This window comes from Eptesicus fuscus, chromosome 8, assembly GCF_027574615.1.
Source record: "Eptesicus fuscus isolate TK198812 chromosome 8, DD_ASM_mEF_20220401, whole genome shotgun sequence".
Classification (NCBI taxonomy): domain Eukaryota; kingdom Metazoa; phylum Chordata; class Mammalia; order Chiroptera; family Vespertilionidae; genus Eptesicus; species Eptesicus fuscus.
In genome coordinates, this window is record NC_072480.1 from 73281633 (window position 1) to 73308490 (window position 26858).

The 26858-nt window shown below is 45.6% G+C and overlaps 1 protein-coding gene across 1 annotated transcript in view; it reads right to left on the reverse strand.

Moving 5' to 3' along the window:
* Positions 1-26858, reverse strand: part of COL4A1 (collagen type IV alpha 1 chain) — a 138730-nt gene that overhangs the window by 12885 nt on the left and 98987 nt on the right. The window contains exons 23-44 of the mRNA XM_054719964.1: positions 25165-25248; positions 24291-24361; positions 19701-19892; positions 18975-19143; positions 16144-16236; positions 15952-16056; positions 14044-14141; positions 12122-12272; positions 11786-11899; positions 10923-11090; positions 10723-10812; positions 9734-9886; positions 9477-9575; positions 9275-9364; positions 8203-8342; positions 7624-7750; positions 7446-7526; positions 6837-6935; positions 5718-5768; positions 4401-4586; positions 3593-3726; positions 255-327 (exon numbers count right to left, since the gene is read on the reverse strand). Of these exons, the coding sequence (XP_054575939.1) occupies positions 255-327; positions 3593-3726; positions 4401-4586; positions 5718-5768; positions 6837-6935; positions 7446-7526; positions 7624-7750; positions 8203-8342; positions 9275-9364; positions 9477-9575; positions 9734-9886; positions 10723-10812; positions 10923-11090; positions 11786-11899; positions 12122-12272; positions 14044-14141; positions 15952-16056; positions 16144-16236; positions 18975-19143; positions 19701-19892; positions 24291-24361; positions 25165-25248 (2568 nt within the window). The remainder of the gene's footprint in view (positions 1-254; positions 328-3592; positions 3727-4400; positions 4587-5717; positions 5769-6836; positions 6936-7445; positions 7527-7623; positions 7751-8202; positions 8343-9274; positions 9365-9476; positions 9576-9733; positions 9887-10722; positions 10813-10922; positions 11091-11785; positions 11900-12121; positions 12273-14043; positions 14142-15951; positions 16057-16143; positions 16237-18974; positions 19144-19700; positions 19893-24290; positions 24362-25164; positions 25249-26858) is intronic.

Genomic DNA, 26858 nt, shown 5'->3' on the forward strand with positions numbered 1-26858 from the left:
TAATGATATTCAAATAATTGAGATGCGAATGCTCCACTGATTCTTAGTAAAAAAAAAAAATCAGAATGTCTTTATACAGCCATTCATAGCATTATACAAATTGGGCTGTCACATAGAAATAGCATATTTAATTTGAAGAGAACAAGACTTGTTCTATAATTATACTGGTTCTATCAATATTAAAGTGCCAGTGGTTAGGAAGCTCTGGGAATAGGTAAATGTGTCTTTAAGCAGCATCACCTTTACTGTCTCACCTTGAAAACCTGGAACTCCTGGAGGTCCCATATCACCCTTAGCACCTGTGATTCCTGGAGTACCACCAATCCCCTAGACACACAAAGAGAACATCAGTTGGGAATCATTCAGGAGATGAACAGTAAGTCTCTCAAGTAACTGGTCATCAGGAAGCTGGGACAACCCCTCCATGTTCTGCCAAGTACCTTTGTGGATAAATGGTGTCCTGTGGTTCTTGAATGATGTAAAAAGAATGCCCAAAACTCTATGTATGTCAAAACAAGGTAACTGAATCAACCTGCTTCATTCACTGTATCCCCTCTTCTTGCCCATCTATGTGGTAACTTCTCAGAGCAGGTGCAAGTCTTACATTCTGCTATCCCACCCCAGATCACAATGCTATGAACAGAGTTGGGACTCCCTAAACATTTGTCATGGCAACACATCAATCTACCAACACCAACTACATTTCTGGAAAACTTTCCCCTAAACACTCAAGCATAGTGATTTTTCTTTAGAATTAGCTTCATATCTTATCTGAAAAGTGATTTTAAATATGGAAATAAGATAAAATATACTAAAGAAGGATTATTTTTCTTTATAACAATACTAGTGGCCTGGTGCACAAAAATTCGTGCACTCAGGGGGGGTCCCTCAGCCCAGCCTGAGCCCTCTCACAGTCCAGAACCCCTTGGAAGATGTCCACCTGCTGGCTTAGGCCCACTCCCCGGGGGATCAGGCCTAAGCTGGCAGTCAGACATTCCTCTGGCAGCCCGGGAGCCCTCAGGGGATGTCCGCCTGCCGACTTAGGCCCACTCCCCGTGGACATCCTTAGTGCTGCTGCGGAGGTCGGAAAGGCTCCCACCACCACCGCTGCACTGGCCAGCCGTGAGCCAGCTTCTGGCTGAGCAGCACTCCCCCTGTGGGAGCACACTGACCACCAGGGGGCAACTCCTGCATTGAGCGTCTGCCCCCTGGTGGTCACTGCACATCATAGTGACCAGTCATTCCTGGGTCATTCTGCCATTAGGGTCAATTTGCATATTACCTTTTTATTATATAGGTTTCATGTATTTTACAAATATTATCTCCTGTTCTAGCTGCTAACTCAATAGAGTTGTTTTTTCTTCTAGTTCCTTTCTTGATATATAAAAAATTGTATTGTTTCCTACATGTATTTGTTTCTTTGCTTTAATTTATTTTAAAAGGTGCCATATCAAAAATAACATGCACAAATATATGCAGTTGACCCTGAACAATGCAGGGGTTAGGAGTGCCAACTTCCTGAGCAGTGAAACATTTTTATATAACTTTTGACTCCCCCAAAACTTAACTACAGTTGTCCTCAGTATCCATGGGGAATTGGTTCCACAACCCCCTCCAGATACCAAAATTTGAGGATACGCCAGTTCCTTATATAAAATGGCATAGTGAAACAATGCATACTATCAGCTCTTCACATCTATGAATTCCTAACTACAGAATAAAATATTGTTTTCAATCTACAGTTGGTTAAATCTGAGGATGCAAAACCTGGGGACACAGGAGCTGACTGTATATTTATTTTTTTTAATCCACATATAAGTGGACCTGCGTCATTCAAACCCATGTTGTTCAGGGTCAACTATATATAGGCGTGTGTGTGTGTGTGTGTGTGTGTGTGTGTGTGTGTTTCAAGATATATATGTCATATGAGTGCATACACACATAAACATATACATATATACATATATATATACATAAATACATATATATACACATAAGTACATATCCTATCTAATAATAGACAAATATGCAAATTGACCATACCTCCGACACACCCACAAGCCACGCCCACCATCCAATCAGAGCGAGTATGCAAATTAACCCAAACCAAGATGGCTACAGCCACAGAGAGCAAGGTTTCCTAGGTAACAGAGGAAGCCAAGCTTTCTGCCAGCCGTTGCAGGCCTAAGCCTCCACTCAAGCTACAAAGTTTCAATTACAGAAGGTAAACAAATTCAAACAAATGGCGGCAGAATGGAGCTTGAGAGAGCAGGCCAGGGTTGCTGCCGGCAACAGGGGAAGCAAAGCTTTCCACACACCCTGGCCGGGCCCACCCGCTTAAGGCAACAAAGTTTCAATTATAACCCCAACACAAATGGCTTTGGGCCTCGGAGGGAGCCCCAGGCTTGGCTCCGCTCCAGGCTACAAAGTTTCAATTGTAGAAGGAAAATAAATTCCAGATACAAGGGCCTCCGCTTGCATTGCCAGGGGGCGTGGCCAGCCTGCAAACCACCACAGGCCTCTCTCTCAGGCCGCCCCACGCCCCAAGGGTACCCCACCCTGATCAGGGACACCCTTCAGGGCAAACCAGCTGGCCCCCACCCCTGTACCAGGCCTCTATCCTATCTAATAAAAGAGTACTATGCAGATTGATCATCACTGCAACACACAATATAGCTGCCCCCATGTGGTCAAAGATCCTGCCCCCATGTGGACACAAGATGGCCACCACAAGATGGCCAGCAGGAGAGGGCAGTTGGGAGGCACCCGGCCTGCAAGGGAGGGCAGTTGAGAGGGACCACGCCTGCAAGGGAGGGCAGTTGGAGGTGATCAACCCTGCAGGAGAAGGCAGTTAGGGGTAACCAGGCCGGCAGAGGAGGGAAGTTGGGGGCAAACAGGCTGGCAGCAGAGTGGTTAGGGGGTGATCAGGCTGGCAGGCAGAAGCGGTTAGGGGCAATCAGGAAGGCAGGCAGGCAAGCAGTTGGGAGCCAGCAGTCCTGGATTGTGAGAGGGATGTCCGACTGCCCGTTTAGGCCCGATCCCAGATCGGGCCTAAACGGGCAGTCGGACATCCCTTGAGGGGTCCCAGATTGGAGAGGGTACAGGCTGGGCTGAGGGACAACCCCCCTCCGTGCACGAATTTCGTGCACCGGGCCTCTAGTATATATATATATATATATATATATATATATATATATATACACACACACACACATAAGTACATATTTATACATAAGTACATAGAGAGACTAGAAATGGGGAGTATATTTCTGTTACTGAGGCTTGCTTTTTGCATCAAGTTTGTAAGTAGATTTTTAAACCCATGCATTGAACTGTGTTTTCAAGTGGTATAACATTTCTCTTTAACGGTCACTGTAAAACTAGACTGTAAAAAATGTTTAATAGTTGCCTACTGTGGTGCCAATAAAGATGGCTGATGACTGGCAAGAGAGAAGGAACTGATCCAAAGAGGATTTGAGAGTGTAATACATATGCATGCGCACACGCACACACACACACACACCGAGGCATATTATTTTGATATTATTTTGTGATTCTTTTCAAAAACAAGACCTATAAACGGACAACTTACAGGCATGCCTTGGAATCCTGGGTCTCCCTTGGGTCCTGGAGGACCAGGAGTCCCTGGCCAGCCTGGGTTTCCTCTGTCACCTTTCAGTCCATCAATCCCAGGGAGCCCTGGAGGCCCCATTGGTCCCGGAGGCCCTAATGGGAGACACAAAAGTTACACATGTCAGGTGAGGGGGTTTTTATGTATGGGTGTCATTGGCCCATGGTTGTCATCACTGTCACCCAACTGTCGCCAATTGCATATACAACCACACCAAATCTATGGTCACTCAACTGTCCCCAACTATATGTAGCAACACAGCATCAAGCTGTGTGAGCCCCAAAGAAATCAAGGTGCCCCAGAAGGAAGAACCTGATCTGCTCAATAGGCAGAAAATGTTTATATAAACACTGCCCTCTCAGTGTCCACAGGCCCTGTGTTGCTGGGTTCAAGGGCAGCGGTGCTGCATCAGTCCCGTGGCCGTGGGCGGGGGGGAGGGGGGGGAGGGGGGCCTGCCAGATGTCACCTGGCCGAAACAATCAGCACAGGTGCCATTTGTGCTCCAGTCCTTTCCCACGATCCTCTCTCCCCTCTCCCTTAATCACGTGTCATATATACTGAATCCCTTGACAGAAAGGACACAGAAAAGCACTGACCCAGACCAAAATACAAAGGCCCAATGTCTGAAGCAGTTTCAAGTTGAAATAAATGCTGTCAACTTCTAAATAAAACCTCAATCGAGAATGTGTATATTTAAATCTCTTTTACACTTGTGTATATTTGTACCTTCTGATTCAGCCCCAGTTCTGCCCCTGGTCGGACACCTTACCTGGCAGGCCAGGCTGTCCCTGTGGGCCCCGGTCTCCTTTGGGCCCCTCCATGGGGCGGCCCGGAGCTCCCGGCAATCCTGGCTGTCCTTGTGGCCCCGGAGGACCCGAGAATCCTTTCTCTCCTTTGGATCCAGGAATTCCTGGGCTCCCAGCTAATCCTGGGAAACCCACTTCACCCTTTGAGCCTAAACAATAAAAACAGGTTGAGATCGTGAGAAAGGCAAGAAGAAGAGAAACCCCAGAATGTAGGAGGGAGGGGCTTCCAGAGGCTCCAGGAGGAAAACTGGAGCTGGGTGCCCTTGCCTCTCCTTGTTATTAATTAACACTCCTACCACGGCCAACCTAACGAGGAGTCAGCTTAGGATACCAGAGCCTGGCCCTCATTCTTAGCTATTATTCTGTATACTTTTTAAAGGAAGTGCTCTATGCCAAAGGCATGTGAGTATATGCTCAGATAAGCCTACAGTCAGTAGCACTGCTCAAGTTAAAGGCTTGTTCCACCAATAGGTGAATGGATAAACAAAATACGTTATGTACGCACCACAGAACATCACTCAGCAAGGGAAAAATTGATCTACTGACAACAATGCAGGTGAATCTCAAACTGATTATTCTATATGAAAGAAGACAGACTAAAAGCAAAATACTGCAGGATTCCATTTATGTAAAATTCTAGAAAATGCAAGCTAATCTATAGTGCCAAAAAGCAGGTCAATGTTTGGGGGCAGGAAGAGGCAGGATGGGGGATGACAAAGCAGCACAGAAAACTTTTGGGGTGATGGGTTTGTTAACTATCTTGAATGTGGTGATATTTTCATGGGTGCATACATATATCAAGACATTAAATCACACACTTTAAGTAAGTGCAATTTATTGTATGTCCATAGTAATAAAACTGTTTTAAAAGTTGTATGTGTGTTTTTTAAGAGCTTTTAGCGGGGGCGGGGGGGGGGAAGAACTACATGTTTAGTTTAAAACATATTACCCCAAACCTTCCAATAAAATACAAAAATTCTAGTATTGTTTCAAGGTGATTAGGAAAAAATAAAAAGGGAACGAGAGAGGGCCATCACCTGACATGATCACAGAGCCCCCCTCCTGACTCTCCCTCTGCCGTGTCACAAGGCAATGAATCCAAAACACAGCGCACTGTGTCGTGTTTTGTCACGGGCCAGAAAACATGTCAATTAGATTGTTCCAAACCCAGTATCCACTGTCTATGTCCAACTACCTCACTGGAACGTTCACCCTGTTCTGCAGGCACCGTGTGCATCATCGGTGAGTGGAAAAGGAAGAACACATTCAGCGTACGTTACCTTTCTCTCCTTTGGACCCTGGGAACCCTGGGACGCCTCTTCCGGGTATACCTGTAAGAGGAGGGGAGAAGCAGTGTTCATCTCTCCTAAAAGAGCTGATCTGCAGGTACCGTACAAAGCAGTTCCAAAACCCTGTACCATTTGCAGTACACAGAAATTAGTTAATTGCACCATGGGAGTGAAATTACGTTCCTATAGTCGTTCTAAGATACCCTTGACAGAATAGATATAATTTAGTACTTTTTCCTAAGTACCTTTCAGCTCAGAACCATTATGACACTTAGCAGAAATAATCGGTACAAATGAGTACTTATTTCCTACAACTCTCTGGAGACTCAAATTGGCTTTTCTCAGACAACCACCCAACTGACAGCTATTCTCAAGAGAGGAGGGGAGAGCCAGAGATACTTGGGGAAGCAGACACCAGGGATCCCACAAATGTGTGAAAGGGCTTCAGGGAAGATTAAAATGGGGGGAAGAAGGTGTGGAGGCATTTTTTTAAGAATTCTTTTTATATGAAAATGAGTGTACATAATATGCACATAAGGTGCATAGAATGAAAAAACGAACTTAAAAAAGAGGCCAACACTAACAGCAGTAAAAGCCCCTGGATGCTCCTCCCCAGTGACATTTTCCTCCTCCCGTGCCCCTGACCCAGGGTAACCTCTGGCTACCTACAAGCATGCATGCAACTGTCACCCTCCAAACTAGCAGCCAGCACTGCTGCCCAAGTTGCACCTCCCACCCCCATCAGGGACAGAGCAGGTTCGGGAAACAGCAAATATCCCTGGGACCATTTCTCTACAGAGGGAGACGCCAGGCAGAGAAGGCAGTGGTCTGGGCTTTCGATGTGTGCTCGTTCACTCACCACCAAGAGCTTGAGCAGTTTCGAGGACAGATTTCCATAAGTATTTGTGAGAGAAAGAAATAAACAACCCCCTTCCTGCCTTCTCTGTTTCCCATCCAGACCTGCTGCCCTTGTCCACGCTGCTGTTGTCAGGGCTATAAGAAGGAACGGCCTCGGGGCCACTTTGTACCCAGCTCCGGTCTGTAAGTCTCGGGGAGATGTTCACTGCAGAGAATAGTCCCATTCTGAACGGGAACAGCAGCTGGACATACCTGGTTCACCCTTCTCTCCCGCCGACCCTGGAAATCCATCATTGCCGGGTTCCCCTTTCGGGCCGGGGGGGCCTGTCGCGCCAGGCTGTCCAGGAAGACCTTGAAGAGAAAGGTCATGTCAGTCAGGCATGGAACCTCTCACCGCTCGCTGTGCCTGTGAAAAATGGTACATTCCCAGGCACACCCCAAGTTCACTCCTGATATCCCTCCACACTGCTAGCAACCCCACTGCTCCCGATGCCAAAATGATGGTAAGAGTGGAGAGAAAGTACATCAAACTCTCTTGCCAACCCATGGAAAACTCCTTCTAGAACCAATTGGAGTGGAAATAGCTATAAACCCAGTTCCGAGACTTTGGTTCTAATTCCTAACGGGTGGCCAGACCTTGAAAAGGCCCTGTCCGGCCCCCAAGGCTCAGTTTGTTCATCTGAAAAGTGAAGTGATGGCCTTGGCTTGTCTGATCATCCAGAGGTCACTCAGGGATATCCTGGGCCCACACTTGCTGTCTGGGAGGGTAACTCCCCGGAAGCTTGATGCCCCACCTCCCTGGCCATCACCTTGGCCTCTCTTCCAGGAGCCCCAGTCCGTGTTCTAAAAAGTGGTCTCTACCTGGTTCTCCTTTGACGCCAGGGACACCATCCAATCCCGGGAAGCCTTTGTCACCTTTTCCTCCAGGCAGCCCAGGGCTTCCTAAAAGAAAAAACAAAGTACCAGCATGCCCATGACTTTGAGTTTTTCTTTGTCATCTCAGAAGCCCAAGCTCAGGGGAAGGCTCCAGCCCACCTACCTGGATAGCCAACACTTCCTGGGGATCCTTTGGGGCCTGGAGGCCCCGGCATGCCTGGGAGCCCAAGGCTTCCTTTTTCTCCCTTCTCTCCAGGACTTCCCGGAAAACCTGCTATCCCTTGATCTCCCTGTGAGTAAAAATCGGGGCCATTAATATTATATGTCTGCAGATGCTTTCTGGATAATCCTACACATTTTGGTGCAATAAAGATTGCAATGTGGGGTTCATTTCCAGCTTTCTAACCAAAGAGTCCAAGTCCACACCTGAAAACAGGAAAAACCAACAACCCAGAGCAAAAGAGCAAACTGTCGGCCTACTTCTCACGCTGCTTCATGCTCCCCCTCTCTCTTTCCCTCTCTGGTGACAGCTTGCTGCCCTTGCCTCTCAACAAGTTTCCAGATTTTTCCTTGGGACAGGGTCATGAATGGAAGTAGAGAAGAGAGGCAACTTATAATAAGCTGAGGGACATTGTTCTCTGTTATGGTTCATTTAATGTGCTGAGATGCTTCCTGAAAATTCCTAAGGAAGGATTTCCACTTGAATGATGGGAGGGGCGGTTTCCATGCAGGCTGCCATTACCTTTTCCCCAGGCTGTCCCGGAATTCCAATGCCAGGCCGGCCTGCCTGCCCCTTCTCCCCTTTGGCTCCTTTCTCTCCAGGTAAGCCAGGGACGCCCTGTGAGCCGGGGATTCCAGGCACACCTTTCTCTCCAGGTGATCCTATAAACAAAAACAATGGAAACTTAAATGTGTGAGGAGCAGGTGCTAATAATAAAAAATTAAATAGCACCTTGACAACCAGCCATGACTAAGGTAAAAGAAGATGTGTCCCTTCATTTATTCATCTGTAAGTCATCCTGGCAGATGCCAGTCACCCAACCCATGAAAGCCACACAAGAAAACATTTCTCCTATGTTTTAGAGACAATCATTTCATAAAAAGAGATAAGAAATACTACATTAACTGCTTAGCATATTTACTTCTACAATAACGTGAGAAATGGTTTTTATGTTCTACATTCTACAATCAACTCTCATTATCTGAACGAATCAGAGGGGCATGAGATAGACCTTGAAGATTACATGTGTACTTGGTTTCATAATGTATGTGAGTAGCCAAACCAACTTATAAGTAAGTGCAACCAGAAACCTAGATGTTTCCCGTCTGGATGGTAGCAACCTGTTTGCATTAGAACCCAGACCAATCTGAGTCCTGAGCTCTCTGCCTTCTCTCACGTGCCTCCTCTCTGGCTGTTGTCACCAGAACAAATGCTGACAGCGAAGTGCTGAAGCCAGTTCAGGACTGGGGCAGAGGGGCCCAGAGAATTCTGCTGAGCTAACGTCAAAGGGCTTTAGCAGCATGAGATCATCAAAAGTTGATGGTGTACAGCCCATGTTTTGTTATTAAATTGTGACTTTTGTTTGTTAGCAATGGTCATAGTCTCAGCCAAATCCCATTCACCCCCAGGTAAGATACCATAAAGAAATGAAGATGTGCGTTTGTGTAAAAGACACATCTGCCTAGATCAGTGGTCGGCAAACTGCGGCTCTGTTGACTGAGTTTGCCGACCACTGGCCTAGATTATGTCCTCAGCCTGCAGCAATGCATGTGCATGGACCAGAAAGAAGACTCCTCTTCTAAACCCAACGTACCTGGCAGGCCCATTCCACCAACTGATCCTTTTGGTCCAGGAAGTCCTGGAGAACCTGGGGTTCCGCTAATGCCTGGATCACCTTTAGGTCCTAAAGTAATAAAGAGAAAAACCAAACAGGTTAATACCTACAGAATGTGCCCATTAGCATTTCCTCAGCATGAGGGCCTGCCATGCTGGTGAACTTGAACTCCACTTCATACCTGGCTGCCCAGGATGCCCTGGTTGGCCATCCTTTCCAGGCACTCCTGGGGTCCCAGGGTCTCCTCGAGATCCTTTGTCACCAATTGGGCCAACTTGTCCTACAGAACACACATGAGAAAATAGTGAGGAGCCATGCCTACTTAAAATAGGGCAGTGCTGCAGAAACACGGGTTGGTTTGATATTACGGGTGGAGAACCAAACCACTGGTTAGGCAAGTCGTTTTATCTCCATTGTTAAAAGCTCCCTCCAGGTTACCTCGTTCTCCTGGATCGCCCTTATCACCCTTCATGCTGTCCATGTCAAGTTTATCCATGGTCCCAGGTTTGCCAGGGAGACCGACAGCTCCTTTTTCACCCTTGACACCCGGGTCTCCCCTGGGTCCTACAGAGCCCGGAAAGCCATGGTCCCCTATAGAGGAAAGAGAAGGCACCCAGTGAGACGTGACCAAGTATCTCAGAGGCAGTGACAAAGTGTGGCATTCTTTCTGGCTAGTGGAAACAACTGAGAAAGAAAGTGTAAAGAACTAATGGACTACCCAGAAATGCAATTAAATGGTAAGTGTTACCTTTGGTTTCGAGTTACCTAGAAGAATCTGACCCAGGTCAAAGCCATTTTCTAGAATTCATTCTTGGCTAACAATTCTAATATTTGTGACTTCACTTATTAGTTTAAATAATTTCAACTTTCTCTCCTCCCTAAATACCTTTATCACTCCTGTTCATGGTGTCACTCAATTCTATACAAAGTAATAAAAGAGGAAGTTTCCTGTTCTACTAAACAAATCAACCAATCACCATTTTTATGTCTCACATGCAAAGTCATTTTTTTTAAAATGTTATTTTGGACAAAGTTAAAATAGCAAGATAAGAAATAAAAATTAAGACATAAATTTGCCTAGTTTGTTAATCTGAGTCTAAGGATTCATTTTCTGTGACCTCACATGACTGAAGATTCCACCATTTCTCAAAAAAAAAAAAAAAAAAGAAAGAAAGAAAATGAATTTCAACTATGCCAATAAGAAACACCTGAAACTTGTCTCTTCTCTGATTTGTTGGCAGAGCACACACCCTGTGCACCATGAATTCCTACTGTAAGAGGAATCTTTCAGATCCCCTGCTTGATCTTCTTAACTTCTTTCCTTTGCCTCTTGAAATGAAACATCATCTATAACCATTGCAGAATTTCCCAAGAAGCATTGAGACACAGACATCAGACAGGCTTTTCTGAAGTTACCAGATCCCTACCTTTTTCACCCGGAAATCCTGGCGTGCCCGCTGGTCCTGGAGAGCCAGGCTGCCCTGGGGTCCCCATGACGCCCATCTCTCCCTTGAGACCTGTAGCCAGATGGAAGGACTGTGAATGCTGATGACATATGGTAAGGGTCATGATGAGGTAAGGTGCCGCCTCAGCATCACTTTGGGGCAGGAGTTCACAAATCATTTACCTTGAAACCCAGGAAGTCCTGGTGTCCCCTGCTGTCCAGGAGGACCAGGAAGCCCCGACTGTCCAGTTAGGCCGGGGAGCCCTTGAGTGCCTTTATCTCCTTTGGGTCCCGGCATGTCCAGGCCTGGAAATCCGGGGAAACCCTTCTCTCCTTTCACTCCAGGAGGGCCTGAAGGTAGGTGAAGAGCAAATAACCTTTAGCAGAACTTACAGCATGGTCGGGCAATGCACTTGACTGAGCTTAATTGCTACTTTCTGAAGAAAGTATGTGAACCCGCCCACCCTGGAGGTTGGGCCGGTTGTCACCTTCCCAGAGAGGTGTTTGGGGTTACTGAGGCAGTCGGTGGATAAACAATGTCCCAAGAAAAAGTCCCTCCTTTCTGCCATCAGTAGTCTGTAATTAGCACTTGAAACACCATCCCATCTCTCTGCAGTGTTTAGACCTAAGACTAGCTTCTCTTCAACTGCTTTTCACTGATTGTCTTGCCACAGTCCACCATCACTGTCTTAGTTTTACAATTATTATCAAAGGCAAAGGAAGCTTCTAGACGTGGACTCAGATTATTCACAACTTACTAACCCTTCCATGGACAGAGAAGATATACACACCCTCATTTTGAATTTGAAAAAGTTACTGACGGCACAATAAAGGGGAGGTCTTGTAAACCAAGCCCAGTGGGAGAAGAAGAAAGACACCTGTGACTACATTTAAGCAAACAACCAAACTTATTTCCACAAATAGAATTTACTTTTCGCCTTTTTATTCACAGATTCTGCTAATTTCGTGGAAACTCCAGCATCAGCTCCTATCCCGTTATGAATATGATTTACGGAAGAAATAATTCTGGAAGAATGTCACGTCACCTGAGGATCCTGGTGGTCCCTGTCTTCCGGGGGGGCCCATCAATCCAGGGGGACCAATTCCAGGAACTCCGGGAGCTCCTTTGGGACCTGGTAATCCAGGAGGTCCTGGGTCACCTGGATGGGGAAGAAACTGTGAGTAAACTGCATGGGGACCACAGCATGTTTCACAGCACACACTACCTATACAATAAGCCACAACAACAGAAAGCCATATGCTCTAGGCCTTTCATCACTCATTCACCAAATACTCACTAAGAGCCAAACAGGTGCTCTGAGGACAAAAAAATAAACAGACCCAGTCTTTGCCACAGTCCAGATTTACTTGTAAGAAGTTACCTCTGATTCCCTGAAGGCCAGGGGGCCCGATGGCTCCATGCTCTCCAGGAATGCCTGGTCCCCCGATGTTCCCCTTCTCCCCAGGTGTGCCAGGAATGCCTGGAAGACCTGGCGCTCCTTTGAGTCCTGGCAGGCCAATCCCAGGCTCTCCCTGGAAAGCCCCAAAGCAGAGAGAAGCAAGTTCACCAACAAAGCCCATGATTTTATCAGCCAAGAGCAAAAGTGCAGACTGTTAACTGATTCCGAGGTGCACTTAATAACACCTGCCCAATCCGCTTCCGTTTGCAAAGCTTCCTCACACCTACTATTTCCTTGCAATCTCACTACGAGCCAAAAAAGTAGACAATTTTTATCGTTTTCATTTTACAAAGAAGGAGAGGCAACCCCCCACCCCAACCCCCACTGACTTGTCTGAATGTGATTGGTGGCCCAGCTAATAGATATTTTTGTAAGAAGAGGAAGAGTTCCAGGACAAGAACAGGACACCCTTTATGGAGTTTTTGCTTTAATGAAGGCTTTCACATCAAATTAAACACTTAAATCTATTTCATGAGTCAAAGGGCTTTAACAAATGCAGATGGTTAAAAATAAAGGAAGTATCTTGAGGGCCCGAGAGTGCTTTCCAAACAGCCTACATTGGGGCTGACATAGGCTGTGTGAAGCAGTAGGTGGCCATTGTGTCCGTCACAGTGCCCTCTGGTGTCCACTGTTGGTGACAACTTCCAGATGAGGACTCTGGACAGGAGGGGGCATTGGTGACTTCTCTACACATCCCAGCAGGAAATTTGCAAAATGCCAGGAACTCAATCCAAGGGATATTTGAGAAAGCACAGTGTTTTAAGTCATGAACCAAATCCTTAATTCCATGTGCATTTGGCATTTACTAACCACAGAGTTAAGGTGATCCACCCGCCACCGCCGCTGACTAATGTTCAAATCAAGTGCAGGTTAGGAGTGTTCTAGACACATTTCCGGAGACCCCTCTTCTGTCTTAGCCACACAGAGCAGGGACACCAGGAAGTTAGTTGTTTCTCAGGAAAGAGCTTCCCGGGGTCACTGAGGCGCAGCTGCCTCCTTGCACCCCTGCCCGATCCCCACAGCTTTCCCTGCACTCCTCACAGAAAGGAAACAGGCCAGCCGAGTTCTACATTGACAAGGGACTGCCCTTGGCCCTTTCTCCCTTTTAGGGCTGATGCCTTCGGGGAATTTCCCTTCCCTTCCTCATCATCCGAACAGAAATGGATCTAACCGAGAGTCAGTTACACTGACTGAGCAGAATTTCAACAGTCAGCAAGTGGGCAGAGGGGATGTTTGAGGGCAAGGAGAGTCCTAAAGTCACACTAGCCCAGGGGTTCCCAACCAGGGCCATTATGCCTCTCGCCACCCCGCCCCCCCAGCCCCCCAATGCTATTTGGTAATATTCGGAGATATTTTTGGTGGTCACAACTAGGGTGGGTGTGGCATGCTCCTTAAGTATCACGGAGGAGGCTGCTAAAGATCCCAAATGTTTAGGGCAGCCTTCGCCACAAAAAAAAAAAAAAAAAAAATCACTGGACCAGCAAGTCAATAATGCAGAGGCTGAGAAACACTATGCTAGACCTTCCTGAGGGGCTAGTACAGCTTGTGGGACAGTGGCTTTCAAACAGCTTTCTTCTGCCACCCACAATAAGACAGACATTGTATGTTGAGATGCAGTACACACACAAGCAAGAACATACTCGTAAAGTGGAAACAGATGGTTTTCCCCAAAACGTTTACTACTATGTGCTGTGTACTTTGGTATTTTCTACTCTATTCTATTTCATTAAAAACCAAAACATGCTGATCCCACAAAGCCCGTGAGATTACTAACCCACACTGTGTGTGTCCACTTAATCACAAGGGTGGAGGACACAGCCATCCAGAGAACACTCAGTACCCACCTTCTGGCCGGGTGGACCTGGGTTGCCAGGGAAGCCATTAATTCCTGGGCGACCTGGATTCCCAGGAAGTCCCAGATCTCCGGGCAAGCCATCAACACCTATTTTAAAGAAACGAAATAATATTGAACATAATATTTCCCACTTCTTCACTTCTTTTACACTTGCTCAGGGGTAACTGAACAGATTGGAGGTGGCCAACAAAAAGGAAGCCCCATCGAGGTGGTTCTAAGAGGAAGGTAAGACCATCTGGTCATGGCACCAGTGCCACCTGGGGCAGCTCAGGGGCCGTGGACCACTCGGACCAATCCCAACCCTCCCTTTTCTTCTACTCACTGACCTTTTCTTTCCTGTCTGACTCGCCCAAAAGAAACACAAACACCTTGGCGTTTGCAGACTAAGAAAGGCACTTTAAACTCTTACTACCCAAATGTGGCCATGCTTTAAGAACAGTACTGTTGCCCTGCTAGAGAGGTATGAAAGCTGGTCCACATTTTCACCAGACCTCTTGTGATTCCTGGATGCGTTCAAATTTGAGAAGCACTGGTTCTCAAATGGGGCTGCACCGCACTGGAGGCATATGGTGACATTTAGAGACTGGGTCCCACCCAACCGAAGGTTCTCATAGGCTTTCGCACAGCTGCCCACATGGCTCCCGTGTGCAGCGAAGTCTAAGAGATGCTGGTTTACACCCCTCCTGTGGGATGCGGCGGTCCATGACCTGCAGTTATTTATTAGTTTGCAGAAGCACACACCTCAATGGCACCTGCTATGGGGCTGTTGTGCTGAGGGGCCCCAACAGAGAGTGGACCTAACCGCCTACCAGCATCTGCATCTCCAAGCAGCTTTGTGAGATGTGGGCAAAGGGCTTCTAATGAAGACCTTTATAAGTTAAACTTTACCTGTCATGATGGCAATGGTATGGCTCTCATATGGAATATAGTGGGGTCCATGAACTTGGAGAAGGCCTATGCCTTCCCCCATGAACTTGGAGGGTCATCAAGGGCCTTCTGTTCTTTACCACCTGACAGAAGTAACCACGTACATAGGTGGTTATTATGTGGCTCCAGGAGGAAATAGGCTGCTGTATCTGGTCCGCCAAGCATCTAGGCTGTAACCATGACAGCAGGTGTGATACATGCCTCTAGACAAAAAAGCCAGGAGGCTGACAAGTCTTTAAACTCAGTTTGGGCCAAATGGCCAGTGAAACTGGGGCCATGATGCCCATCCAAATGGGAAAGACATGCCCCTATCGCTCACAGCACCTTTGCAGTTCTGACCATGTTCATCATGGCAAGTCTATATGCCAGGGTCAAACCGAAGGTCTAGTTGAATAAGAAAGCAACAAAAATGGTGAAACTATCCTCTTTACTTCCTCACAACTTTCAGAAAGAAGTACTGGTTCTAAAATGTCAGCACCCTGTGGGGATACTAGCCCCATGTGCAGAGGCCTTGCCCCCAAGACTGAAGCCTCCTCATTCCCCCACCTGCCCCATGACCTTCCTTCTGACTTCCAAGCCCAGTCAGGTGGAGGTCCCACTGGCTGTGTATTTCCTTCCCTGATGACAGAGAATTCCCTCCGGGTGAGTTTAAATGCATGTATCATCTGCCAGCTTCCTGGGCAGCTTCCAGTCCCCTAATGTTCCAACTCTACCAACCAAACTACTCTGTTGCAGGCACCATTTCACCCATGGCTTTAGTGACATCACTGCACTGTGAGGTCATTGGCAAGCCTTCCCATATCTGCACGGTCACTACTCGCATAGCGTCTTCATGTCCATTGTCTCGTACTCTTGTAAGTTCAAGTAAAGGTGACCGGAGACAGCACAGCCCTTGGTGCTGACCAGCCAGGGGATGAACACTATCAGAGCTATGGTCCCACTCATGGTTGGGCTCATCCTGCAGGCTTACCTTTGGGGCCTGGAGGCCCTGGAAATCCAATTCCCGCCTGGCCGACAGCGCCCTTCTCTCCTGGAAGGCCAGGCCTTCCTGGGGTTCCAGGGAAACCTCGGTCACCTGTTGTGGGCAAGACCAATGATCAGTGTGAGAAAAACCTGAGAATGTTCTAATTCCACCTCCAGGTGAAGCAGAACTTAAAAGTACCTTGGGGCCCTTGGAAACCTGGGGAACCCGGAAGTCCATCTGCTCCAGGGGGGCCAGGTAAAGGCATGACTCGTCCTGCTTCACCCCTGAGACCTGCGTAAAAAGAGCAAGGACATCGTGTGAGCCCAGCATTGCGTCCTCTGAGCGTACTTTGTGTACCTGGACAGACGCCTCCATCTGCACACCTCCATTTCCTCCCTCTATTTTTCTAGAATCTTTCACAGAGTGTTGTTCCTTCTCACCCCAAAATGTATGTCCAGAGTGACCTAGATTTGTCTGACTAAAGAATACCTTCATGGTCCAAAGTAAGAATCAAGAAAAGCTGAAAGGCCTGCCATGACAAAAGGTGAGATGGGCCTGGGGAATTTCTTCTTTAGTCTGTCTCAAAAAGTCAAAACACTTCTACTGTTCTCTGTCAATTTCTCAGCCAGTACTAATTCTGAGTTGCACTGAGAGCAACCTAACTTATGTTCATCTGGTGGTAAGTTATCTTCACAGTGTGCTAAATGGATGGTTATGCATTACTGGTAACAGTGCGGCTGGACAGATGTGTGCTGTTGAGACCAGCACAAGCTAGGAGGTACCAGCCCAGCCCCCAGGACATTCGTGCCTAGGAGATCCGCTGGGCGTCAGGATTTAGCTATTAAGAAAGGACCAAAGGGATCATCTCCAGGAATGTGTGCAGCAACTCTTCACATGCCTTATGAGAATTCAAGATACGTAGGACCTCCCAGTGACAGCCAACACATTCTTGAGCTATAGAGTGTGGGAAATGCCTCCTGACTGATTCCAACACGTATTTGCTATCAGTTCTACCCCCGAGATGGAGACTTTTATGGTCACCAGAGTAAACAGAGTTCTGGCAGATCAAAGAAGGTCAGGTTTCTAATCCAAAAGCTGACTGAGTCTGGGTGGCTAAGAAACTCTACAGAATACGGAAAAAGACCAACAGCACTGTCAACAATGCCTTCTTCCCCATCCTACCAGGATGTATCTAGATGTACCCCAGTTGGTTTTTCTGATAGTAGTTTCTGGCCAAGAAGAAGGTCTGATTCCATTTTGTAGCTCTGCAAGTTTTCAGATCCCAGAAGTACAAAGAACACTTAATATGTAGATTTGGGGATAAGGAGCTGAAGGGAAGTGATCAGTGGTCTCTTTTCTAAGACTGGGGATCTTTCTAAGTCAAACTCAGTATTTCCCTGCCCCAAAGGAGTCACAAAAGAGATATTTCTTACTAAACAGAGAACAATCATCAGTGGAGTCATAAATTGGTGCTAAGTAATCAATGTTCTCACAAACAATGAGAATGATAATAATAACAGATACATTAGGATGCTAAACTTGGACTTCCATCAAAGACTAGCTAATACTTTTTGGGTTAGAATGCTTATGAATTTTACACTATGTCTTAATAAGGAAATAGTTCCCAATGGGCACAGGAATTGATAAAACTTGGGCTAGATGTATAACTGACGACAGAATTAGCAAATCTATAAGCAAGAAGGCCATAATGTAATTGCTCCTACAGAGTTCTTGTTGGATAGTTTGGTTATCCAGCTACTTTGTTTTTATGTTTTTCAATGTTTACTAGTCACACAGTTTTAACCACCCAAAGTCCTTTCATTCATTATTTACAGCTTTGAAAACATGTCTTAGTGAAGCACACTTCCTTTTCTCCTCTATACCCAAGCCATTCCCAGCCTCTCCTCTTCTTATTCCAGGATTTTCTAGGGAAAGATGTGAGTGTTCCATTTCTACCCTGAATCATATTCTACTAATAACTTATTGGGAGCCTATTGTGTGCAAGACCCAGGGCTTCCCCTTGTGCACCTCTATCTCTGATAATAAGGCTGTAACAGAGCATTCTTGTGGGAAACCCACATAGTCCTTTCTCCACGTGCTCTGCCAAACCCTGCACAGTGAGCTCCAGGGGGGCAGGGCCATGTCTGTCTCCCTTATCACTCTGATCACCACTAAGCACAGTGCCTGGCACACACAGTCACAGAAAAAAACAGTCAGCAAGTGACTGAAACCAACATGGAATTAAATATCAATAATGAAGTTGACACTGCTATAGAATTAATCAACAGGCAGGGTACACTGCGAGGGATATCCAGAAGCCAAAATGGACTGACTGTGCATGGGAAACACTGAAAACAGATGAGGAAAAAAAAAATGGGCTTATGTTGAAATCACTCCCACATAAAAGGTTGACTTTAGCTGATATAGGCTATATATTTATTAAAAGGAAAATCATCTATATATTCAAATGCTTTTCAGCCCTATCCTACATACTATCTAGCCCATCCTATATCATAAAAGCCTAATATGCTAAGTGTCCAGTCATTCAGTCAGCCATTCAACCAATCAAAGCATAATATGCTAATGAAACGCTAAGGCCACTCAACTGTTCGCTATGACATGCACTGACCACCAGGGGGCAGACAGTCTGACCGATAGGTTAGCTTGCTGCTGAGGTCTGACTGATCGGGACTGAACGAGACAGGCTGGACATGCCCTGGAGCCCTCCCGCAGTGCCACCCCAGCTGGCCAACCTCCCATGTCCCTCCCTGGCCCTGACCCTGCACCAGTGGGGTCCCTCGGCCTGGCCTGCACCCTCTCGCAATCCGAGCTAAGGGACTCGCTACCCGAGTGCACACATTTCGTGCACTGGGCCTCTAGTCTTATATACAAATGAATGTACAAAAAAGCCAAAGAAGGACTTGCCCAGGTCACCTCTGGAAGAACTGAAACCAAACCCACATGCCCACATCACTGAGTCCAGGACCCCTGTGCATCTTTGTGCTACACCTGAGGTCCTCAGGCCTCACCTGGCTGGCCTGGGGGTCCAGGATTTCCTGGAAAGCCTGCTTGTCCTTTGTCACCAGCAGGGCCACTTGGGCCAAACCCTGGAGGCCCAGGAGGGCCGATGTCACCACGACTGCCGGGAAATCCAACTCCTCCGGGGGGGCCACGGTCTCCTTTTAATCCTGCCGAACCCTGAGATGAAACAAGAAAAAGAAATCTTATTATCAGATATTCCAACACTTCTGTCCATGTCACATTTTTACACACTCAGTAGTAAATAAGTACCAGGGTTTAACTGGCTTATGCTATTTATTTACTGTAACCCTTCTACAAAGATCAACTTGTGGTTAATAAATGAAACCAGCATTCTTTTCTCTAAGTTGAGCAATCATTCTCCCTCCCTTATCCTACATAAAGAGACACTTCAAAGAGTGAGGCATTTATATCTGGAATCTTCTTATAAAAGATGACTTGAACACCATTCACTTGAAACTTCACCACCCTTCCGACATGAGAAAATCTTTTCAGTTCCCCCCAATACATCAGAAGACAAGGATCCATTATTATCTAATTATCAAGTCAACACCATCAGCCTAGGTTTACAGACGAGTTTTCCCATGAACCATGAAACAAGTTCATTTATGACAATTAGCATTTAAGTGAGAATATGTAACTATGATACAAATTATTCTTCATTATTTGCATAGCCATTTGTACAATGCATGTTCAAAGTCTGGAGATAAACATACCGGGGAGCCTTTGGGGCCGGGCAGACCTGGATGGCCATCTCTTCCGGGAGTCCCTGATCTGCCTGGCATGCCGGGTTGTCCTGGGAAACCTGGGTCTCCTTTGTCACCTTTGAGTCGCATGTCGAAGTAAATCTCACCAGGCTCTCCCTTGGCTCCTGGCTGGCCCATCAGCCCAGGTGAACCTTGAGGGCCCTACAAGGACAAAGCTTTATGACACTCTTGGAGACGTTCATCCATAGAAGAAACAGCATGGCTGGTTACACAGTCAACACGAAATCAAGAAGTCACCTCCTTGAAAATGATGATGTGTTTAGATCTCCTCATTCATTTACTAGAAACCATCCAATAGCTGTGACAAGGCTCTGATCTGACCTCATTTCTTGTAAAGATTCTAAACAGAGACTGGAATACAAGCGGGGGAATAATGGTGTGGCACTGGGTACCCAGCTTGTGGAATGGTTCTTAGGTAGCTTTCTTGCCCCTTACAACGGTTAAACATTCACCAGAACATTTTAGCAACTGTTGGAAGCCAATGAATGTGTAAGGTCCTGGGCCCAGGAACTTCAAAAATGGCTTCTAGGTGGAGATGGTGGTTAAGAATCAACGAGGGCTGGGAAGACCCATGTTTTCTCTAAGTCTAGTCACTGTTGAAATTGTCCAGGTTTAAGCTCACACTCCAAATTCTGGAGGAGAGGTTTCCAGGGCACCAGAGAGACAGGAAACTCTGGGAAGGGAGTGCAACGGAATCAACTTTCCCAGGAGACAAATAGAGTATTTTTCAGTTCCTGGAAAGTTAAATCTGCAAGGGATGCCCACACCCATGGAGGGTTTCTCCACCAGCCACTCTGAGAGTTGGGGTTCACAAGGAAAATAGCCAAGGTTGCAAGTAATTGTCTCCCTAGCTTGTTCTCCTAGGCCTGGGAGAGCAATCTCTTTAGCCTCTCTGCTGACTTGGCAGAATTTAAAACTCTTTACAATTCATTTAATTTGAATTCCTTTTCATAAATTCCCTCTCAAGCGGTTCTTGGATATCTGTGACTCACACATATGTGTGTCTATATGTAATATATATGTCTCAAAGGAAGGAACTGGAAGACAAAAGACATACCAAAATGCATACATCTTTAGATTTTAAAAGTGGCTACCATTTATTAAGCGCCTACCATGTGTCCCAATCATTGGTGTGTGTGTGTGTGTGTGTGTGTGTGTGTGTGTGTGTGTGTGTATCATCTCTGATTCTTATCCCAACTCTGCAGGAAAAAATATTCAAAGCACCTTTTAGCAGATGAGGGAGCTAATACTCAAGACAACAGTCAGGAAGTCTTATTTCTGGTTGTACTTTATCCCCACACCACACGAATACTGAAGAGTCAGGTATTATCTCATAAAAGCTGCCTCTACACAAATGTGGAGATGAGGCTGGCAGAGGTTCCGAGGCCTGCTCAGGTCACATAAGTGGTAAATTTGGGACTAACCTAGGTAGGGCTGAATCATCTTCCTTCCCATATTGCTTCCTCTGAGATGAAACAATGCCAGCTAAGGAATGAGCAGCTGCTCTTTCTCTACCAAACATGGCACAGTTATACTTTCTTAGATGCACAACCAACACCATCCAGTTTGCTTCCAGAAGCCTGGAGAGTAGGCAACAAGTCTGCACTGTCCAATACTAGTTAAATACTTAAATAACATGAAAACTTCAGCTCCTTAGTCACACTAGCCACACTTCACGGACTCAATAGCAACCACAGACCAGTGGCTACCAAACTGGACAACCCAGGCATAGACATCTCTTTCATGGCAGAAAGTTCTCCTGGACAGACAGAGCTGGTTGGAACTGGCCCTGAGCTAGACATGCCCCTTATAACAGAGGATACTTCATTCAGATGTAACTGGGAAAGGCAGAAGATGCCCAACCTATTTGCTCTTGTCCTAAGAATGGCAACTCTTTATCTCTACCAGCCACCTGCTAGAAAGGTTAGCAAAGAGTCAAGGAAATTTCATTATTTAGTTTAAAGGTATTGTGGTATTTTGTAGCTTTTTCGCTTGGGTTAATATTAGCTCCTATGCATCCTTAAATCTCAGCTAAAGCTAGAGTCCTCTGTGAAACCTTTCCTGATAGGTAGAGCTGCTTTCTCCTATATCACCATGGTGTCAGACGTGGTTCTCGTTGTAAAACTTTCTTTGCTTAATTGGAACTTTTGCTTGCACATCTGTCTTTATACTAGTCTTTCGGGACTTTGAAGGCAGGACCAAGGCTTTCTATCTTTGTATCCTTAATGTCCGCAACTAAGGAGATATTGGGGGAAGTATATGTTGAACTGGCAATATTCACCAATAGAAAATAAATACCAATGTAAGAAATTATTACCAATGTATATGTTTCTCAACCCAGAAGCATCATTATGTTATTTTACAGTGATTATACAGAAATACAGTTTTCTAATACTGTGAGCCTAGGGTGAGAAAACATAATTTTTTTAAATAAGAATGACCTTGTTCACTATCATTCAAGGGAGAAATCTAGATTTTTTTTTTTTTTGAAAAGGAACATCTATGACCCTAGGCTATCTCATGGGGTTACTTTGCCACAGAACTTCTTAATCCTAAGCAATTCAAAGGTCTTTTGATCCACATCCCTTAAGATAAATGTGGAGGAAATCAAGTAGCGCCTGAAAATTTAGCACTGGCTGCACAAATCCGAGACGATCCCATGGCTATGTGGTCTGCTTCTAAAAAGTGGTGCCACTGAGGGGGAAGCCAAGAGGAGTTCATTTCCATTATCCACTCCCAGCAACCAGAGCCTGCCCCTGCAGCGTGGGTTTCCACATCTGGCAGGAGCCAGACTCTTGTGATCTGTCCTTCTTTCCCAAAATCAAACACTTGGCTTTCAAAAGAACATGTCACTGAAGTGCCATCTACACCAAATGAAAACTCTGAGCACTTCATCACTTTCTCATTTTAATCTACGTTCCGGTATACTCCATGGGTTCCTAAGTACCTCTTTTAGCCTCCAGCCAAATTTAACATAAGAACCACACTTTTGAGCTAGTTAAACCATACAGCCTCAAATAAAAGGAAAATTACTCTTTTCTCAATTAAATTATTTACCCATAAGACACCTTTTAGGCATTGTTTTCCCCATCAACAAAAAGCAGCTCTTGATGGGGAAGGCATAGGATTAAAATTTTTGTGGCACATTTTCTTTACTTTCTTCTTTATCACAACTTCTACTCAACCATCCTTCTCTCTCATCTCCTTCCCCTTTATCCCTTTTTATTAGATTTGAGGCTGGAGAAACGGATGTCTGGACTGAGTTTCGGGCACAGTGGAGGCAGAAAGAATTCCAGAAAGGCCAAGTAGATAAAGACTATGTCCAGAGATTAAAAGCATCCTTTACTGCTGCCTTCAAAGTTTTTCCGCCTTTGATCGCCACCACAGCCATGGCTTCCCAGTGATGGGAACTTCTAATGGATTTAGAAATATTTTAAACAATTGCAACTTCTAACTTATCTCCCCAGACCCAGGGAAGCTCTGGAAAGCAGCATCTCAAGACCTAACTTCAAAAGGAGAAAACTATTGCTGAATCCCAGCTGTTCCATTCCCATTTCAACTCCTTTTTACCCTGACCCGCCTTTATAGAAGCATCCAGTAATATTTTTCTTAAATATGAATGTTAAGGTGCTACAACAAAAAAAGAATAATGCTAAAGACTTGAGGTTCAATCTATGACAAAAGGAAAGAGAAAAGGAAAGGGAAAATGGGAATGAAAGTAATTTGTAGGAAGCAGTTAATGCTTAAAGAACTTATAAGAACCAAGAAAATATGAAGAGAAGAATGTCCTAAGGTTTAAAAGCTTTAGATATAAAGCTGATTATATGAAATAAAATAATGTCCTTCAATAGTTAAGATTACTACTATTTTTTTTCAATGGCTTCTTTTAAAACAAACAAGAAGAGCTAGGAAGCTGTTGTTTTGATTAACTGAAAGGTTTCACATCCATATGATTGAGGTATTTCATTTATAGATATTAAAAAGCATCTTTAAAATAGAGTTCGGTGTTAGGAATTTTCAAAATATGTATCTGTTAGAAGAAGAATAAAAAATATTTCAAATTCCTAGGAGGACCTGGGTCAGTTTTCCTCCCTCTCTCCCTAGAAACTATTGGTGCTAAACTTATCCATGAACATAAGTTTGTAGGTGATTTGGTATGATAAGCAATAATTGTGCAGAAGGACAATTCAGCTCAACAGTGTCGCTGCTAAGAGGTAATCCTTGGTGGCATCATTTGTTTCAAGAACTCCCAGAGACAATGTGGGAAAGGGACACACCAGCACTCGGCTGCACCTGGACACAAGTAAGTGGCAACTGAATTCTAACCAGGTGAGAAGAAGGGCCATTGAGATGCTGGTTCTGGATTCCAACAGTCCTGCTCCTTCTCAGGGAAATGAGTGAGGAGGGACACAGGGAGCAATTCTAGACTGCTGGACCAAGAGATACTTTCACCAGCTCCCAAACACGGCAGACACTGTATTGCAAATGTAAAAACATGCACCTTCTAATATGGACATGAACTCAGACAGGCTTACTCACAGGCAATCCTTCCACACCGTCCCTGCCAGGTAGACCTTTCTCGCCCTTGGCCCCTGGCTGCCCCGGGTAACCTTTCATAAGAGACAGAGAAAAAATCACAGCACATTATTGATGAGATACTTTCTAATAACTCAAAAGCTTTAAAAAATATTTGGAGACTGTAAAGTACAAAAAAAAAAAAAGATTCAAAGTACAAAGGTCTTTATACAAAATGAATGATGTTTTAAGAATATCGAAAAGTAATAATGAACCAGGCCACAGTGGCTCAGTGGTTGAGTGTCAACCTATGAACCAGGAGGTCACAGTTCGATTCCTGGTCAGGGACACATGCCTGGGTTGTGAGCTCAATCCCAGTGTGGTGCATGCAGGAGGCAGTCGATCAATGATTCTCTCTCATCATTGATGTTTCTATCTCTCTCTCCCTCTACCTTTCTCTCTGAAATCAATAAAAATATTTTTTTAAAGAAAATAATAATAAAAAATGCTCAAGGTGAGCTCAGAAAGGGAAAAAGTGACCCCAAATGTATAACAATGAAGTGGGATGGCTCCGAATCGCCTCACCCCGCCCCAGACCACTTCCCATAAAGACATTCATTTAACTTCTTTTGAGATAATGAAATTTGCAGAGATGAGTAAGCCATATGTTGCTATCCTTTTATCAGGACATTTTAATGACAATGAATTTATAGGCCATCTTGATAATTTTCAACAAAGTGGACACATCCTGGACGTTGAGTATAACAGTCTCATTATTATGCTTTAGTTCTGAATGCAGAAAATCAGATCTCTCGTGGAGTAAGATACGTTCCACTGTGAAGGTTCCAGCCCATTGAAGCAAATTCTGACCTGATCCCTTTCACATTTGGGGTCTTACCTGTATCTCCTGGGGGCCCCTGTGGCCCGGGGGGTCCACGAAGTCCTTCTATGTCACAGACAAGGCAACCCTCTCCTTTTTGACCTAAAAAGGGAAACACAGGGTATTTACATAACACGTGAACAGAAGTCTCTGCAGTGTGGTGGCAGAATAAAAGGGCAAAGAAGGCCGTCATTTTAATAGTGACGCATTCAAATGTGTGCTTTCTCAATTATCTAACCCCTGCTCCAGACGCCTCTGCTAACCTGCCGCGTGTCCCTGTCACTGGGCACACTTCACGGGTAACCATTTTTAACAAATCACTAAAAAGTGATCCAGAACTCAATTTTGCCTACCATCCTGAAGTTCTGACTGCTACAATTTTGTCTCCCACTCTATAATGTCCCATTATTTTTTTAGTATTTGTTAGCAAGCTGTACATATCGCTCCTGGACTTAAACCCAGGTAACAAGCTGACAGGTGATCACTGAGAATAAGAAGTCCCCAAAGCAAGAACAAATATCTGACCTGACATTGAGGTGGAAAAGTAGAGAGATGGCAGCACACCAAAAATGGAAGGGAATGCCTTTCTCTGGAAATTTTAACACCTTTTGTCCTGACTTTCAAACTGAGCTAAAAGGCCTTAGGGTATCCTAAACCTTAGAATGTCTGGTTTCTAGGTATAAACCATGTTTAACGTAGAGCAGAGTGCATGTGGAGATGCTCATGTTTGGAAGTCAGAGAGGCTGGTCCGCATCACCCTCACGCCCTCGCCTGGATGGGCACTCTCAGCCCCAGGCACGGCTACTGCACACTCCTCTCCAACAGGCCCCACGGTCAGGGACAGAAAAGGACCAATGCAGACAGACAGCCGTGTGTCCCTGAGCTCTGGGCACGGTGCACTGCTTCGTTCTGTGTTCTTCCCAGAGGCAGAACAGCAGCCCAGCCCTGGGACAGACACAAAATGCAAGTCTGCTAACAGCCCAGCTACCTTCTGGGCACCCTGGGGTTCCGTGGATGTGTGCTGTGAGTCCAGGAGTAGGCAGGGAGAGGCACTAGCACCGCAGTCTGGGCGGGCTGACGGTTCTCAAGCAGGAGCATGAAGACACGGAAGAAAGACTCTTCTCTTAGGATTCCGGAGACGGGTAAACAAAATCACAGTACAGAGAACCTTCTGACCATTGGCTCTGTCGTAAAATGTAGCAGCCCACCTCAGAAAGGACTCCCTACCTGGTAACTAGAGCGATTCATTGAAAGACAAATGACAGTGACTGGGGGAACCCCCACCCCAGCTCCAATGACTTCTGAGATCACTTCCATCTAAGGTTCTGCAACTTGCATGGCTGCCAAAATTCTAAGATTTAGCTGAAACTGTTCTCCACGAAGCATTTGTGTTTTAGACTTTTGAAGAGTAAAAATTCTTAGCAACCTAAAGCCAGAAACGGTACACAATGGGGTAGGCTTGGGGAGCAGCCTCCTATTTGTTCCACCCTTGGGTACTGAGAGGCATATTGGAATATCCCTTGTTTATTACACTCTAAAGTAGGACTGTCGGTGCGGTGATTATCCACTCTGTGTCCAAGATGGTGAAGGGATTACGCTGTGTCCTGGGTTGGTGTTATAGCAAAAACTTGGGAAGAATACGGATAAAACTGAGAGCACTGGGTAGAGTCAGCTGGTCCATGAGCAGGTTTGCTCACACTGATTATGGCTTA